The sequence below is a fragment of the Haliaeetus albicilla genome, chromosome 8 (genome assembly GCF_947461875.1).
Source record: "Haliaeetus albicilla chromosome 8, bHalAlb1.1, whole genome shotgun sequence".
Taxonomy (NCBI): Eukaryota; Metazoa; Chordata; class Aves; order Accipitriformes; family Accipitridae; genus Haliaeetus; species Haliaeetus albicilla.
In genome coordinates this window covers 41,125,349-41,142,871 of record NC_091490.1, presented here as the reverse complement: position 1 = coordinate 41,142,871, position 17,523 = coordinate 41,125,349, and the positions used below count along the sequence as shown (strand labels likewise).

The following is a 17,523-nucleotide window of genomic DNA, read 5'->3' as shown; positions in this document are numbered from 1 at the left end:
GAGACCACGGGGTCAGAATGCTGTGGGCTGTTGAATACCTGTCTGGTCAGTTTGTCCAGAGATGGAGGTGCAGGAATGGAGGTGCTGGGGGTGGCATGGGGTTTGGTAGCTCCAGACAATTCCCCACACACACACCTGCCCCGGGGGGAAGACTTGCACCTCTCAGACTCCTTTGGCAGAGATCATGGCTATGGGCAGGCTCCTGCATATCAGGGGAAAGAATATAAGGAGATGGTGGCTGGGCTGGGCTGAGCTGTGACTCAATTTGGGGGGATTCCTCCTAAAAGCTGATTGTGTGTTCCTGATAGGACTGAGCAAGGGAAGGAGAAATTTGTGTCTGCCAAGTGGGAAGCATTTTTGGGCAGAGAGATTGTGGATTTTGCCTACTTTCCTTTTGGGACAATGAGCTGGGAAGAAGTAATGGCAAGAACACTACTGAGCAAGGACTTTCAAACAATGTGGTTAGTTTTACAGGTCTTGCCTGATTGTATTAATGTTACTGTGCATGAGCTGCAGTCATCTTCATCTGTCCGTTGCTGCATTCAGCAAAGGTTTTGTATTTCAAAAGTGGCAATGCAATGCTCGTGTGAGGCAGAGCAAGGTGTTCTTTGGAAGAGGCTTATCCACAGCTAAAGCATCCTGAAATAGAAGGAAGAAGTCTCAGAAATGACCAAGTAGACACAAACAGCATGTTATTAGATTTTTCTCAGACGGTATTAATGTAAGTGGAAATACTGCGCTCTCCTTAGCATCTTATCCCAGTACACTTTAGCAGGCTTTGTCTTTGTCTTCAGTGGGAAGATTTCCAAGTCCCTGCCACAAATGGAGCATGTATGTGGACCCTGCTTGGCCGGAGAGGCCTGGAGCTGCTGTGCCACCATGAGCTGAGTGCCCATTTGCTGAACTGCCCAAGAGCCTTTGAGTAGATGTGGACCAAGCAATGCCTCTCCTGCCAGTCTGCGTTCCTCCTCGTCATCTTCATGGGCTTGCAGAGAACGGCGGGTTGATGCACAGCCTTGGGTTGATATCAGTGCACAGGAACTGCAGCTGTTCATGCATCGACATCCAAACGTCCTCCACTGAGCCTGTGTGATGTGATGTTCTATTGCACTCCTCACAGTCACCTAGCAGAGGGCTGCTTACGGCCCTTGCAGAGAGAGTCTCCAGATTTGGGTGAAGTGTGGAAACAGGCATTTATCTTCATGCCGCTTTTCTCCCACAAGGATCAGCAGGTTAAATAACATCAGACTACTCTTGCTCATGGACACCCCTCCCCACAGTGAGAAGGAGAGAAAGCCACATGTCACTGCACCCAAGAGCGATGAAGGGTCAGAAGATAAACCAGCCACCTTCCTGCCCAACCCAGAGCAGGGACTGAGGTGCCAGCTGCAGAGACAAGAAGGTCCCAACCCATGACGGTCCAGGCTCCTTGGCTCACTCAGCTACAGCTGACTCAAACGCTCCTGTGTTTCTTAGTGGCAACACAAATGGCTTGCTTTTGGACAAGGTTGACTCACGCATCTCTTTGCAAAGACCCTCTCTGCTATTACTTGTACGTTTGCCAAACTTTACCTGTTCAGGCTGAAACAGGTTTGTACCCAGGATAAGCAGTTTTGGAAAATTCCAGTCAAAACATTCCTGTCAGATTTAAAGATAAATCTTGGGAATGCTGTTTCCATGAAGGTCTCTGAAGGAAATTAATTCTGATTCCAGAGGCTGGTTCCCATTTTGCACAGGGAACAGGCCTCTGAGCTACATGCTGAACACCAAGCAGCAAACAAAGGTATTAAGTAGCTGTGCTTTGGGAGTGCTGCCCACTCTCTGGCAGGGGAAAAGTAGTATGTGATTGTCTCATTAAGGATTGTACCATAAAGCCCATGGGCACGCAGGAAAATTATATGTGCAGGATGCGTCTACATCCCACCAATATTCCCAGCAGTCTATGACTGGCTTTCTGCAGAGATCAGAGGGAAATGTGGTTTCACAGAACTATAATTATTTTATGAAGTAAACCTGTCTGCAGGAGGAAAATGGCAACCTACAACTGAGTACAGAGTTGCATTCCACTCATGGTGAAGTTTCTGCCAGACCTTTCTGCATAAAGGCAGGCAAGTTATAGCAGTAGATGTCAGAGCTCTTCAGACTGCAGTTGATTATCAAAATGCTTTTTCTACCACAATGTAGAGAAATGGGAGCTTATGCCTCACCTTTGGAGGCAGGCTGAGGAGAAGGAACTCCATCACACATCTCAGCTACAAGTTCTGCTTTAAGTCTTAACATCTGGATTAGCAGAGCACTAGGAAAAATCAGCTGAACCCCTGGTTTCTAACGAGGACGAGAAATCTCTTTGTAAACACAGTCTTTTATTAAAAAGCTCATCTGGGGAAAAAAAATCTTAACCGCTGCCAATAGCATTCCTCCATAAGATTTTTGGTTGAAGTAATTTCAAGCTTAATCCAGAATTGATAGGAAGAAGGGCTTGCCGAGTGTTCGGCAAACTCATGTCTCAGCTGCGTACTATACTTGCACCACCCAGACGGCTTTGAGTGAGCATGGCAGAAAGGAGCCACCATAGCCAGTGCTTTCCCTTGCCTTTTTCCTACCCCAGAAAACTGAAACCCAAGAAAGAAGAGTTCATGACACCCTGGCACAGCCTTGCAGCTCAGGGGATGTATGTGGAGGCCCAGGCAAAGCAAATTTCAGTTTGGTCTCAGGAGCCACATCCCGGTCCATGTTTCTGGGATTTCTCCATTCCTCTGGGATTGTTGCTGTGTGTCACTCTTCCTTCAGAAAAGCAGATGGACTGGGGCTCAGCTTTACAATGTGCATGGACCTCAGGCACAGCCAGAGGTTGTATGGAGGAGATATTTTTGCCAAGCTGACATTTATCCCCAGAACAAAAATTCTGCTGGGCAGCTCAAATTAATGAATTTGACGTACCTTAATCTGAAATGCAAAGGCTTCGATTAAAGACCTTTCCAAGTTATCTCAGATATCATTGAATTTCCATGAACTATTTGTGGTCCCTTTCTTGCTAGCATGTTGTATGTTCTTGCGTGCCTTGGCTCTGGGGGAGTTTCCAGCTAAAGGTATGAAATACGTACATCCCTACGGATTACTTCACTAGGAGCAGCATTTCGGAAGTTCAGGACTGTGACCTGAGTTAGGCAGGAGTGAGCAAAGGGACCACGTTACTGTTGGCTGCTTCCTGCTATGGCTTTTACATGCTCGCATGGGGATCAGACACATCCTGTGTGGCTGCTTCATTTCTCCTAAGCCTCCAAATTAGACTGAAAATTTGGGGAAAAAAAATCATTATGAAGAGGAAACAGAAAAGCTGAGACAAAGCCACTCTTAATAACTCTTCTCAGAAGGGGGTTGGAGAGGCCTTACAAGCAAGAATAATGGGGTATTCTGCAATATTCCCACCATCTGGAAATCTGAGTGGATTAAAGTGCCGTTTATACTGAGACACTCACTAGCATCCATCTGTATGTTACAAGATGGTGTTTTGGATCATGTATTCTGTTTATATATGGCATGGGGTGTCTGTCACTAGAAGAGCTACGGCTGGAGGGCATGCTAGAGATCATTTTGAATTTCTCTTTCCCTTAGACATGACTGACTACTAGAGTTAGACCTAACCAATATTTGTATAACCTGCTCTTAAACACCTACAGATATAAAAATCCACAGCCTCCTTATGCAATTCTTCTAGTGCTTAAATATTTCAGGACAATGGATAAGTGGCAGTTAGACTGATAGAATCAAATGAAATTAGGAGGACGAGAGCAACTGCTGTCCTATACAGTAAGGATCTCTGAGAAATTGATATAGCATATAAAAATATGCTAATCCTGGGACTTGCATTAGTCTGACTCACTGTTAATGGACATTTCTTCCAGGACTGGAATTGTATGAGTTATAAGGAACCCTGGGTTCACAAGGCCACCCTCCAGAAAAAAAAAAGACATCAAAATCCTTTTGAAACTTTGGTGAAATTACAGACACAGACATGTTATGGGGACTCAGAAATCTTCCCTGAGTGCACATCAAAGGAGATCCTCATGTTACATACATGCTAAAATATAAAAATCTGTATCTTGATATAAGCAGAATAATGGAGATGCAGGAAGAAAACAGATGAAAATTAGCAACAGCTTTAAAGTAAAATGTATTGAGTAGCGGTTTAGATGCTATCTGTCCTTTTTCCCATGTACTAAGTTTATGTCTTGTTTATGCCTGGGACCCGATTTTGCCCACTCTGGTTATATCCCAAGTGCTTTTGGAGAAGCACTAGACATGCAGAACATGATCTGCTCTTCACTGACTGCTGCTGTGGCTTCATCTGGAGACCTGCTGCAAAGAGACCAACCAAGGCTCTAACATGGGATGGGATCAAGGTCCACACACAGGCTCTCAGTCTTCCTCTTTTAGAGGATGGTTGTAGACGGTTTAACCCACCTACACATGGCAGTTTTTGAAAGCTTGTGTCCTCCTCACTCAATGGTTGACAGTCCTCAAGGTATTTGGAAAGAAATAGGAGAAATGAGAATCTCTTGAAAACGGCTGTGAATTGTTGAAAGACATGGATTCTGTTGGTGAGAAGCTGCTGTTTGGGAGCATTTTCACTTCAATCCAACCCAGTCCTGGTTATGGTTTTGGAAAGAGAACAGTCCTGCAGGGAGGACTATGGAAGAACAGGAGATACACACTGCCTCTTCCATGGATGTTGCATATCTAGGACCTGCTGTGGCTCTAACCTTGCTTTTGTTCACATTTGAAACACTGCATTCAGTGACAGGGCTTTGTTTTCTTGCACTGGCTAAGGAAGAGCCAGAACTCAGACACTGGATGCCAGTTTTAAGTTTGCTATTATCTTTACATGGACACAATCCTTTCCAAGACTCTTCATGGGATATGGGACTTGGAAGGAATTATGCAAGGCTTCGGGAGCACAGCTGGCTTTCAGCTCAGCCCAGAAGTGTTTGCCCTGAAGAACACCACCCCACAAGTTTGTTGGTTAAACTTTTGGAAATCTTGCACCATTAAGAGGAAAGGACATGCAGACATAGCAAGGGCCTTCTGAACCAGACAAATCATAGGAACCACAGTCTCCACAAAGATCGAGAATGTTACTCTAAAAATCTTTTTTTTCCAAAGTAAATGAAGACTTTCTTTCACAAGAGGTACCAGTTGGCATCCATAGTGAAGACTTCAGCATTTGGATGGAAAAAAAACAAATTAAACCTCATCCTTGGAATCAGGAGGAGCTTCCACACCTTCACCTGACTCAAACGTTGTCACTTTTTACAACAAATTTTCTCCTACTTGAAGGAGGGTGAAATCAGAGACATGACATCAAAATGTTTCATTTTTCTGTAAAACTATTAAAAAAAAATTGGCTTCTCTCCCCACAGTTTCATTTTTCCTGTACTGCAGCTTTTCCTCTGACACTGATGTAATGTGAGTTCAGGTTACCAAAGGCTGTTGGGATTATACAATATATTCAGTAGTTCTTCATCCCTGAAGATGTCAAGTAGAGAGAGGAAATGATGCTAAGATTCTTTGAGTACCTAGCTATTAAGGTATTTACCTCTGAAGTGGAGTATTTCCTGAATGAAGTGTGAAGGTAGCTAGATTGCTTCCATTACAAAGCAGCCTCTTACTGGAGCCCTGAGCTGTTGAACATGCAGCTTGTTGAGTGTACAGCACCAGAAGCTGTTGCTTAGCATTCAGGAATTTAGTTTATTATAGTTTAAAAGTAAAATTATCTCTTTTTATGGTTATAGTGAAATAAAGTCAAATTAAAACCCTAAATAAATCTGTAATCGGATAGATTTGTGTGGTTTGAATGCCTTCTTTTCATCAACACAGATGGGCACGTTTTTCACTGCTTGCCAGTCTAAACTGATACCCCAAACCCTGTAGGAAAGCACACCTCCAGAGAGCAAAGGAACAGCTAATGGCCACACTACAAACAACAGCAATTGTACAAAGCTAAGGAGCCTTTCTGAGAATCCCAACTCCTCAGCACAGATATTAGCTGGACTAATGCAGGTCTGTGTTCTTTGAAACAAGTTAGTATCTTTGCGTGGTATTATCTTCTGTACATATAACAATCAGATTGTGGCAACCACGCTGTGCCTTGCAGCAGAGAGAAGCCTACAGACAACTATCTTTACACTGTTCAGGCATTTACAGATTTTAAATCTGTTAAGAATGAATTGGTCTTAAGTCCCAACGTCAAGCAAGCTAGTGCATGACAGCCAGAGACTCTTGCCTAAACCCTACCACATATGGATTAGCCACAACACATCCTTAGAAAGCCCTTCTCTCTTGATCTGAAGACTCCAAAGATGGGATTCACCTGGTTAAACGTAGAGAAGTCCATAGTCCATATGTCTGTGGCAAACTGATCACCCCTCTGTATACAATCATCCTAAAGGCAATGTCTGCATTTGGTCAGTGAATCCTGCCTCTCAGTGCTGTTATCAGCCCATCATCTATAAGGTTTCATGGCGCGCTGTGCTCAGCTGGACACATCTATCCCACAGAGGTCTAAAGTGAGGTTTTGTAGCACAGGGGGGGATCCAGCACATTCCTGTCGAAGACAGCCAGCTGAAACGGACCTCCTTGTTAAAAACATGATCTGTTTTTTCCAATTTGAACTTGTTTTCCTTCAGCTTTCAGTCCCTTTGCCTTGCTTCAGCAGAATGACCGGGGGCAGCCCCTGCTTTCACGTGTTGTCACATTCTACAAGAAAGACTTTTCTGCTAAGGGACTACCCACCCCTCTGTGATACTGTCAACTAGCCACTTCTGCCAGCGTGTGCACTACTGAAGAGGGTACAGCCCTTAGGATGTAAAGTGTGTTTGACCAAAGACTCTTCCTGAAGTAATGGCATCATTTTACCCAGGTCTTCTTGGGAAGAAATGTTCATGAGGAAGACTAGCATTTCAGCTTGAACAAACCACTTAGAGATTTGTCCTGGCTGAAGGAAATCCCTTTGTACGCTTGGTTATGCCTGTGCTGAGCTCAAGAGGCTTCTCCTACAGAGCTCTTTGGTAGAGAAGCAGATGAGTGACAGAGCAGCAGACAGATGAAGTCCCCAAATATAATAGCAAGTTGCAAAGCCAAAGAGTCATCAGTTCAGGGCCATCTGTGTGTGAGGTATCATCTGGCCTGCTTCTGCTACACTTGAAACATGGATACTGGTGAATTTTGATACAGAAGGGCTCTTTAAAAACCACATTTCCTGGCATTTATATCAAGCTGAAAATATTCAGTGTGCTTCCTTAGGCTGAGGTAACATCTCCACCTGTAAAAGCACATCCTCAAATATCCAGTGCATCCACGCTGGCTGGAGGCAAACCAGCTCTTGGTCCAGAAGCCAGTCAGCCACAGCAATATGAGCTGGAGCGAGCCCATCCTTCCTACCAGACTGGTCTCTTAACACAACTTTTCAGTCTGAGGCATCTTATGGTTTATTTAACACTGTGGCTCTAGCCTTGAGGTGGCTTATTTGGGAACATCACCAGGAGCAAATGCAGAGTTGGCTGTATCTCAACACACAGTCCTCCCTCAATCGTGCTCTTATCGCTGCCAGCAGTTGATTTACCAGCCCTCCTGCAACCCTTTGGTGACTCCTCACAGTTCTCGTGCTGCAGCAAAATGTCTACTATTTTACAGAGAAATGTAACAGGGTGATGTAATGAGCTGCCAAACAAGCACAAGCAGTGGGCCAGACTCAGGATGGAGCAGCAGAGCTCATACTGCTTTGTCCTATGCTCAGAACATAAAATCTCCACAATAGCCAGCTATGATCAAACCAACTGCCCCATTTCAGTAATGGGGCTGGGAGAGGTGGGGAGATGTATCCTACAACACATTCTCTCTTCTGCCGGCTGAGTGTGGTCTGATCTGCAAGCCCAGATGGTTCCTATCAGTAGACATCTCACAGCACATAGTGAAATGACTGTACGTATCACATTATCTCTGCTTTCTTTCCCAAAAGGCAGTGAAAGCCAGCTTAAACTACCTGTCATTTTCTTCGTGCTCTGTAGCCAGGACAGTCTCTCATTTTGTGGTCTGGAAGCAGCAGACACAAGGATGCTAGAGTGCAAGAGTGCATTCTTATTGCCTAGTGCCAGCGTGCTGCTTTTAGTAGTTAGCAATGGTTCCCCCATGAGAAACACCACAGTAGCTACTCTGTGTCAGAAGGAGGAAGGTGAATGATGTCTTGCTAGACAGTAACTGGCATTAATGGAAGCTCTCTGCCCACAGAGATGCAGGCAGGAATCCAAGGAATTTCCAGAGTACTCAACCACCTACCCAGCCGTGCTATGAGAGCATCACCACGGAGCCTTGGGCTGAAAACTGTACTTCCTCCATATGAAGCCAGTGGGTTTCAGGCTCTGCTTTGAATTAATCTTTCTTCAGAAAAATCTTTAGGAACGAGACTCAGAGATAAATGGAGAGCTATAGATGATCCATGTTGCTTCCAAGCCTGCTACTTGAGTCTCCTGTTACTGGAGACTCCCAAGGATGCTTGTAAACATGTCAAATACTGTGGCTGCTTTAAATGGAGAAACTGAACAGGAATTCAACAGTGGTCATGTCTCGAGTAAGTCTGGTGCTTAGGGACTTCATCTTAACAGGCCTAGTGATGAAGCAGGAATTCATTTTCTCCTTGGAAGGGTTAAGTTCTTTGCTGTCACGCTAATTATTCTGGTAGGTCAGTCACAACCACCTCACCTGGCTGCAAACTCACAGACTGCCCAGCCAGGAGCCTCTTTGAAAAGTGTAACTTTTAACATCTCTTAGCAAAGCAAGCGCTCTGTTTGTCTTGGCAGGGAAGACCTGTGTATACACAGCTGGAGAGCTTGTTTTGTCTCTTAGTACAAGTCTGGACTAAACCAAATCTCTAAAGGCTTTGTAAAAATGCTCTCTTTATTTAAAGAATTTTATACATTACAAGATGTCTCCAAAGTCTGCCCCTGATCAGACCCCTTCTTTTCCTGCCTCTTCCATTCTCTCTCCTACCCCCTCCACTACCACACACACAAGAGTCAGGACAGTTGGATTTTTCAGTCCCTCCTGGCATTGCTGTATCCAGAAGTTTCTTTAAGAAATTTCTAGCTTTCTTTTCAAACAAGGCCAATGTCCATATCGATTTATGAATCTCAATACTTCAGATCCCCATGAGCTAGGAAAAAAGTAAGCGGCTCTACAGACACAGTTCTGGGGCTTGGGTTTAGGGTTTTAGGGGAAGGAATCTTGCAAGGTAGAGCCTTCAAAAGAGAAAGGTTGTTATCATAATTCCTTTCCATAACTACAGCAATCCACATCTGCATGTACAGGTGTGTGTGTATGTTAGAAAAAGGCAGAGAGAGGGCTTAAAGAATATGTAACGGCAGTGCTCGACCGATACCTGTGTTTGCAGGAGAGTACAAAGAAGGAGACTGGAACAATGAAAGGTTACTTCAATAAATGTGTGTGGAGGCTCTTAAAAAGCTTTCCCTTCTCTGCATCCAATAAATGTGAGGCTCAAACCACAGCAGAGGCCTTTTATGGGGCACCTGCACCATTAGGTTCAGTAGATACTTTTGCAACCAGGGAACATTGCACAACTATGTTGAGTTCTGCGTATTTCTGCTGGCCACTGTTCAAGCTGGGCTGGCTGATGCTTGGGCTACCGGAAACCAACTGTTATTCCTATCTCACCCTCTAAATCATGTTGCCAAGAATCCCCAACTTGGAAAAAAACATTAAAGGCAAGAACAGTCCGATCCTTGGACATGGAGTTAAACAGAATTAGCCCAATCTTGAGAAAGCGAGAGGCTAGAAAAGCAGAATATTTCCAGGGTGCTTTGATCTTAATCCTGGGAGTTTGCACATTGGCTTCATGTTTCAGTTTCATTTCTGCTCTGTGCCACTCTGACCTTGCCAAAAATCATATCAGAGCGGTGTCGTGAGATGTCCATTTAAGCCAACAGGAAAGGGAGAAATTTCGTATCTCAGCCAAAACCTCAGTCATACCCACACTGCCCAAATGTAAACCTGATCTAGCCACTCAGCACATGCTGGCTGGATGAAATACAGCAAAGCCACATGTCACTAAGAGCCATATGCTTAGCTGGTGAAAACTGTAGTTCTTACTGGAGCTGTTTCGATTCATACTGGATGAGCAGCTGGCATCGAACTGCATGAGGTTTACAATAAACCAGAGTTGGCTTATGCTTCCCTTTGAAACATTTTTACTACAATAAGGTACTTTCATGGAAAACCTTAAGTTCTGGTCATAATTTTCAAGGTTTTTCATGTAATTATAGTACTAATCCGTGAAAATAATTTTGCAAAGGTCAGAAAGTTGACTTTTGGGGTTTCAGGTCCATGTTCATTTGAGAATTATCGGCTATTTGCATTGGTGACATCATTAGTTATAATTTTTCATGGTACATGGTATTGACCTCCTTCACCCAAAAGTAACTGTCTCCTGAAGCACACAGGACAGGTCAAATTCAGGCAATAAACTGAGTTGCTGCAGGAATTTGATTCTATATAGTGAGAGAGGCAGGAGGCTGCAGAAATGATCTTACTGATGGGGGACCTGAGTGCTCGCCTGGTGAACTGCCATCTACCCATGTCTGATGGAGTTCCTGTGCGAGCTGGCCAAGTCCTTAAACCAGCATTTTGCATGTGGTCCATAACTGCGTGTGGTCCCTAACTCCTTAGACGTCATTCCTCTGCAAGACCTGCAGTGAGTCGTACTTGCAGTGCTGAGCAGGAACAGCGAACACTGAGAGTCATAGAATCATAGGATCATTTAGGTTGGAAAAGACATTTAAGATCATCGAGTCCTGCAAGTCCAGCTCAGGGTGACTCAAGATGGGCACCAAAATTAGCTGGCTGTACTGGGTCTGAGTGGGATGGAGTTAACTTTCCTCATTGTGGTGCAGTGTTTTGCTTTTGTAGCTAAAACAGTGTGGATAACACCCCAGTGTTTCGGCTGTTGCTGAACAGTGCTTGCACAATGTCAAGTCTAGTAGTCTGGGGCTGGGCAAGAGGCTGGGAGGGGACACAGCTAGGACAAGTGACCAGAACTGACCAAAGGGATATTCCACACCATATGACATCATGCTCAGCAATAAAACCTCAGGGAAAGAAGGAGGAAGGGGCGGATATAAGATGGTTACAGTGTTAGTCTTCCCAAGACACCATTACAGGTGCTGAGGTCCTGTTTCCCAGGAATTGGCTGGGTGTCTGCCCACTGGTGGGAAGTAGTGAATCAATTCCTTATTTTGTTTTGCTACCACACACAGCTTTTGCTCTCCTTATTAAGCTGACATCATCTCCAGCCATGAGTCTTTCTGACTTCCTTCTGTCTTCTACCCATCCCAAGGGAGAGGGGAGTGAGAGAGACGTAGGATGGGTGTTTGGCTGCCGGCTGGGGTCAACCCATCACATGTTTGAAAGTTTTGGCTTACGTTTCTTTTCCCTTCTCTCTTAGTGTTTAGGAAGGGACTGATGGTGTCACCTTCCCTTCATGAGGATGCTGTGCTAAGGGGCTTCCCGGCATTTCTAAGCCACTCCCGGGTTATCAAGACAAGAAACAGGGAAATGTGCAAGAGAAAAATACCTGTTTTGTACTCAGCACGGGGTTTTACTGATGTTTAACAAACTGCTACAAGGGGCCACATGTGGAGAGGAGGATCCAGAGACACTGACCAGCCGTGCAGTCAGTAGGCACTTTGCATCCTGCACATGTAATAACCAGGGATCTCGGGAAGTGTTTTGGGTATGAGGTTGTCATTACAGGCTGTATCATCAGGCAGAGGAATTGAGCAGAAATTCACATAAAATTTTGAATCCTTAGTACACGTGCTTAAATATACCATTCCTGATCCTGTGCTCTGTCAGTGATAATATCATGAAAATGTGTTCCTTACCTCTCTCACACTGGGGACCAGTGAATCCATAGACACAAGCACAACGGTTTGGCCCAATGCATCGACCTCCATTCTGACAGCCATTTTCACAGACAGCTATTTTGAAATAGAAAGAGAAATCAGTGATTTCTGCTCTTAATGAAACCACAGTGTGAGGCGTGTGGTGCTGGCAGGACTTGGAATATCACCTACTTTGTGTTGTTCACCCGTCAGGAGTCTCCTCCACGCAGTGAACATACAGAGAAAAGTCTTAATATTTTTTCCTGGAAAATTACTTCCTGTTTATGAATGAACTCATTTATAAAAAGGCTATAAACTCTTATTTCACTTGAGAGGATTTCCTACACTCTGGAATCTCAGTTCATTCAGGTCAGCATAGGGATTTAAATGTCAAGGTCAAGAGGAACTGATAAAAATGAGAAACTGCATAAAGGCAAATGTTTAACGTATGACAACAGTGAAATGTGAGGAGAGGAGACTAGTCACCCATTTAAACCCATGTACCCAAAGCAATGAAGAACCAGTCTGATCAGCACACAAGTATTCATTGACTTAAAATTAGACCTGCTACCCTTAGTTGAAAAACTGCAGTCAATAGTCTAGGACTGAAGTCAAAGGAGTAGGTTGCTGATTAGGTCCTGGGCTGAGACTAAGCTAATTGAACAGGATGTAGGAACATTTCTGCACATGACATGAGCAATTGCTGGTTGTGACAGATGCCATTGACCTACTAAAAAGATCTCAGTAGCTGTAAAGACTAATGAGATTGTTATGGCTGTTATGACACTTCTTAAAGTTCCTATACGGAGCTTCACTCTCTGAGCTACTCAGTTGCCCAGCAACACCAGCGCATTGAAGATGAGAAGAATATAAACTCATGAAAGGTGAGGTCCACAGCAATCTTGTACGATACCTCAGCGTGGCCCTCACTGGTCTAGTGCTAAGCTCTGAGCTGCAGAGAGGCCAGGTACTGCCGCATTTCACAGCCTTCAAAGGCTACACCCATCTTGGAGCCGAGGAAGCTGAAATCTGCTCTGCTGGGATGCTGCCAGTGGGACTCTCCATTGTTCCCCACCCTGTCAGTGATGTCTTGCCAATATCTGAACCATTATGAAAACTCTACTGAGGATATTATAGGTGGAGCTGGTAGCAGCACATAATTAAGGTTGCCTAGCACGTTCCATTATAAGCCCCGGATTGCTGTTACTTATAATTTTCCCAAGCTTTAGCTATTCAGAATGAAATTTTCCATATGGTGTGTCTGCCTTTAGTTGAACTTTTTGGAAAGTTTCAGCAAATATGATTCAGTCATAGCTGAGGATAAGTTTAGGGGAAATATGGTGGTTTGCCCATCTTTAAAAAAATTCTCACAGACTTCACTGAAGACTTTAGTGAATCTCACATTGATACAGGGATTAGAAATTTGCCTGGGAAGTTCCATTTGATCAGAGATTCTTTTTAAAAACTGTTGTGCATGCTTGCTTACTAGACAATTCTTAAAGATGGCACCTAAGTTGTTTGGTTGTTAATTCTACAATGTGCATGAGCAATGATTTAAAATTGCCAAATATCTTTCATGGGAAACTAGGGGAAAAAACTGAATTTCTCCCTATGAAAGGTATAGGTGCTTTGGCAAAATAGAAAACCATCATAAAACGTTGAAAAATTTCTTTACATTACTATATTGACATTTTCCTATAGAAAGTCAGTGTTGTCAAGTAAACAGAACTAAAAAGTGAACTCCCCCAAATGTAACCAGGTGTACTTTATAATCAAAAAATGTTGGTTTGTTAGGGGTTTTTTTGTTTTTCTTCTTCTAATTGAAAGACTTCATTTGAGCTAAAATGAAGGTTTCCCACAAAAAGCCCCTTCCCAGAGAATATGCTGTTTATCTAAAACTATTTACAGAGAAATGATATCTAATATACCTATATATTTGCATATATATTTTTATATATATTTACAGTGAAATTATATCTAATATATCTAGATATAGATATATATCTATACCCCCTAAGGAGAGCAGCCTAAGATTCCAATGGAGAGGAGAATACAGGGATGACATCAAAGAGTACATCACTGTGTGCAAGGTGACCTCTCTAGTCATGAGGCTGCATGAATCTAGCCTTGCCCTTCAGCTCACCATGTATACAGTAGGTGTTGCCAGTACTTACGCTGTCCACAGTATGTTCCAGTATAGCCTTTCTGGCAGAGGCAGGACTCCTCATTGCAGCTCCCACCATTCATGCACCTCACATTGCAGGTTTGGACTGTGGAGAAGAGCAGGGAAATATTACACGATGATGCAACAAATTGTCTGTGACAGGAGGTGAACACCTCACATGTAATGGATGTTCAAAACTTTCTTGTCTCAATGCAGAATCTAAGGGTGGTGTTAGGTGTCCAGTTCCTTCAAGTTAAATGGAGAGACTGCTGACTTCCCATGGTAGGATATGAGCCCATGGTGTGGTTAAAGGCTTGCACTTTTACTGACGTATAATTACCCCAAAGTTGCTTACAAAAGTAAATACCACAGTCTGTTCTTTACTCCCTAGATGTAAGACATTTTTATTGTTCCTGTACCTGGTAGTATTGAACTGTTTGGATAGGGAAAAGCCATGAACACGATGGGCAGTGTGAGACTAGGAGCAATTTAGGGGATGTAATTCTTCAAGTCCATCTCATACAAGGCAAGGTATCACTGTTCTCTTATGGCAAACAGTTTTTAGAGTAATATAAATAGGCCTTATTCCACAGAAAACAAAGACACTCATCATTTTACTTCATTAAGGAATCTACCCCAATTAAACATCTGCAGCTTTGTCCTTTCTACAGGACGTCCTGCCATAGCTCATGTGACTCTAAGTAAGGGCATATTTCCTGATATCTCCCTTTATTTGATAACTGTCATTCTAAACAATTCTTTCTTTTAGGATACTACACTTTTCAAATATTTTCATACCCTTTTTAGTATTCTTTTAGATTGCTGCTCCATTTTCAAAACACGCTTTTCACATTCTGGGCTGTCTAATCTTTAAAATGCCTTCATATTAAAAGACCTATGAGATGTTTGGGGGGATAGAATTTCTTTGGCGGGGGAAAATCATCAATTTTTAAGATATTTCTCTTCCTTTTACAATTACTATGTGGCCTTATTGGTGAGGTTCATTTAATACAAGAGGTTTTTTTAAGAAATCTGAAAAGAAAAGCACGTATCATCTATTCTTTCTATGTTAGAGTTCAGCTTTCACACTAGATTATGACACACTGAATGTGACTAATACACTGTGGGAAAACAATAGCAATAAATAAGAGTCGGGAAGTTTTATACTGATGTAGACACAAAGCCAGTATTAGCTTTAACTGTTTCATCACTATTCAATGTTTAAGGAATGTGGTATTTAAGTAGAAGAGCCCAAAAGGGGAGGTTTACTGCTAAACACTGAGTTACAAATACAGGTCAAACAGCTTTCATTCTTTACTGAAACGCCTGGAACAATGCATTCTTCCTTTGTAAGATGTGACAACTCAAATTGCAAGTGCCTGAGGTTATAGCAAGTTATGTGAAAACTGTTTTTCAGCATGTACACCACAGTTCTTGTCTGCCAGGGATAGGAGGGGCCGTGACTTGGCAGCTTGGAGAAGGTGGGGCTGGAGAGTGCATATGTGAGTGGATGCTCAGCTGTGGCTTGTGTCTTCTCTGTGCATGCTACATCAGTTCCAAGAAGGGAAGAGATGGGGCCAGTGCAAGTGAAATGTCTGTCCAAAAGGTAGTAGGACTCAGAAGTGTCCAATAGGGATAATTATATGGTTGACGCCTTGTTCAGAGGAAGCCTGAAAGGAAGGACGAGCAGAATGGGAAGTCTCAGAGCTTTGCATTCAAAATGCTCGGCACATGTGCTGTACATTTAATCCATGCATCGCTAGCGTGGTTCGAATTAGTCATGATGTCTACTATTCTTCCTATTGCTCTATGGCCAGAGATCAGGCCAAATTTAGATGAAAGCTTAATCGTTAGAGAAACTAAGCTTGAGGCTTCAAAGCGTTGCCCAGATTGTCAGACATGAGACCAGTCTCTCTGGGAAAAGGCACTGTTTCCAGCACATGCTCACCCTACACCCCTCACTACAATTAATCAGTCCTGGGAAAGCCATTACATACAGCAAATCTGGGAGGGCTGCCCAGAGACAGAGGTAGCTAGGAAGTGTCTGTCTGTCAGAGCTGTCCATCTGTCAGAGCTCTTCCCTACACAGCACCCTGAGCCTCGCATTCAATGCATTCAGCAAGTGGTAAGGTTTAGTGAAGCTGAGAAATTTGGGGAGTTCAGGGTGTGGACATGAGAAGAGCCATGATGCTCATCCAGAAACTTTCCAACTAACTGGCAAAGACTGTTCCTGGACCTGCACGGAGCAGGTCTCATTTCTTATTTCTGCCATGATCCCAGAAGCCCTGAAGTCTCATCACCATCTGACTTATCTCCAAGGCTGGCACTGGTAGAACCCCCTGCAGATTTGAAGTGCAGAAGAACATCTTTAACCAAGAATTTAAAGGCCTGTTATGCTTTGTCAGGATTTTCCAGGGTAGCAGAGACTGAAGTTCTAGGAAAAAGAGAATGACAGCTCGCCCTAGTTAACTTTTCCCATGATTGGATTGGATTGGATTAGTTCTACAATTTATTTTAAAGGATCAGTGGCTGCAGCTGTTCTGCCAGCCATCAGTAGTGGAGTTTGCAGGCAGGTTTTCTGTCTGCTTACTGACTACTACTATCTAAACAGTCACTTGCAAATTACTCCTAAAATATCTTTACTCCCTGAAGTAGGAAACCAAGCTTTTTGTTATGACAGAGAGAGGCAGAGTGGCTTTTATTGCCTCTGGAATGCACAATTTGTCTTCTTTACCTCCCTGAAGCATTCATGATAAATGCAGATCCAAACATCCCCACAATGAATGCCAGATTTGATGAAGCCCCTGCAGAGGAACCTACCCCCCCTCCCCCCGAGTGCATGCTGAAATCCACCCCAGGCTCAGGGGAATGCCAGGTCTGTGCCCAAACGTATATAGTGCTTACAGCATTCCTTGCATTCCTCCATGATTGCTAACATATGGACCCTCACTCCAGAAACTTTTGTGTTTCCAGCACCTTCCTCTCAGCAAAGCACAGGGAAGGTCTGCGGAGCAGCGCACGCATAGGCTCTGGTGCTGAGCGCTTGCAGGGCACATCTGCAGGGCTGTAGCACAACGTGGCACTTTGGAATCAGATTCTGGGAATTTCCTTCTTTGAGTCACACCCTGAATGTGGTTTTGAGGTTTGAGGGGGCTAGTTCTCTGGCCTTCAATCAGATGCCTGCGAGTCACTTTATTAACAATAGCTTGCCTACAGACGGGCAATAATGGAAAATAAATTTCTGGGTTGTCTGTAGCAATGGTCATCTGAGACCTTAAAAGACTCCATAAAATCCCATTAACTTCTGCATTTCACAGAGGGCACTAGCAAAATCAGCCTTCTTAAAACAACACTGTGCCACAGCTCTGTTCCTTTGCTTGCAGGTTCGGGGTTTTTTGGCTGGTGTGT

The 17,523-nt window shown here is 43.7% G+C and overlaps 1 protein-coding gene across 2 annotated transcripts in view; it reads right to left on the bottom strand.

The window, feature by feature from the left end:
* LOC104324704 (fibrillin-2-like) overlaps positions 1-17,523 on the bottom strand; it is a 116,227-nt gene that overhangs the window by 74,561 nt on the left and 24,143 nt on the right. For both annotated transcript variants that reach the window (XM_069790223.1, XM_069790224.1), the window contains exons 5-6: positions 14,126-14,221; positions 11,952-12,047 (exon numbers count right to left, since the gene is read on the bottom strand). In XM_069790223.1, the coding sequence (XP_069646324.1) occupies positions 11,952-12,047; positions 14,126-14,221 (192 nt within the window). The remainder of the gene's footprint in view (positions 1-11,951; positions 12,048-14,125; positions 14,222-17,523) is intronic.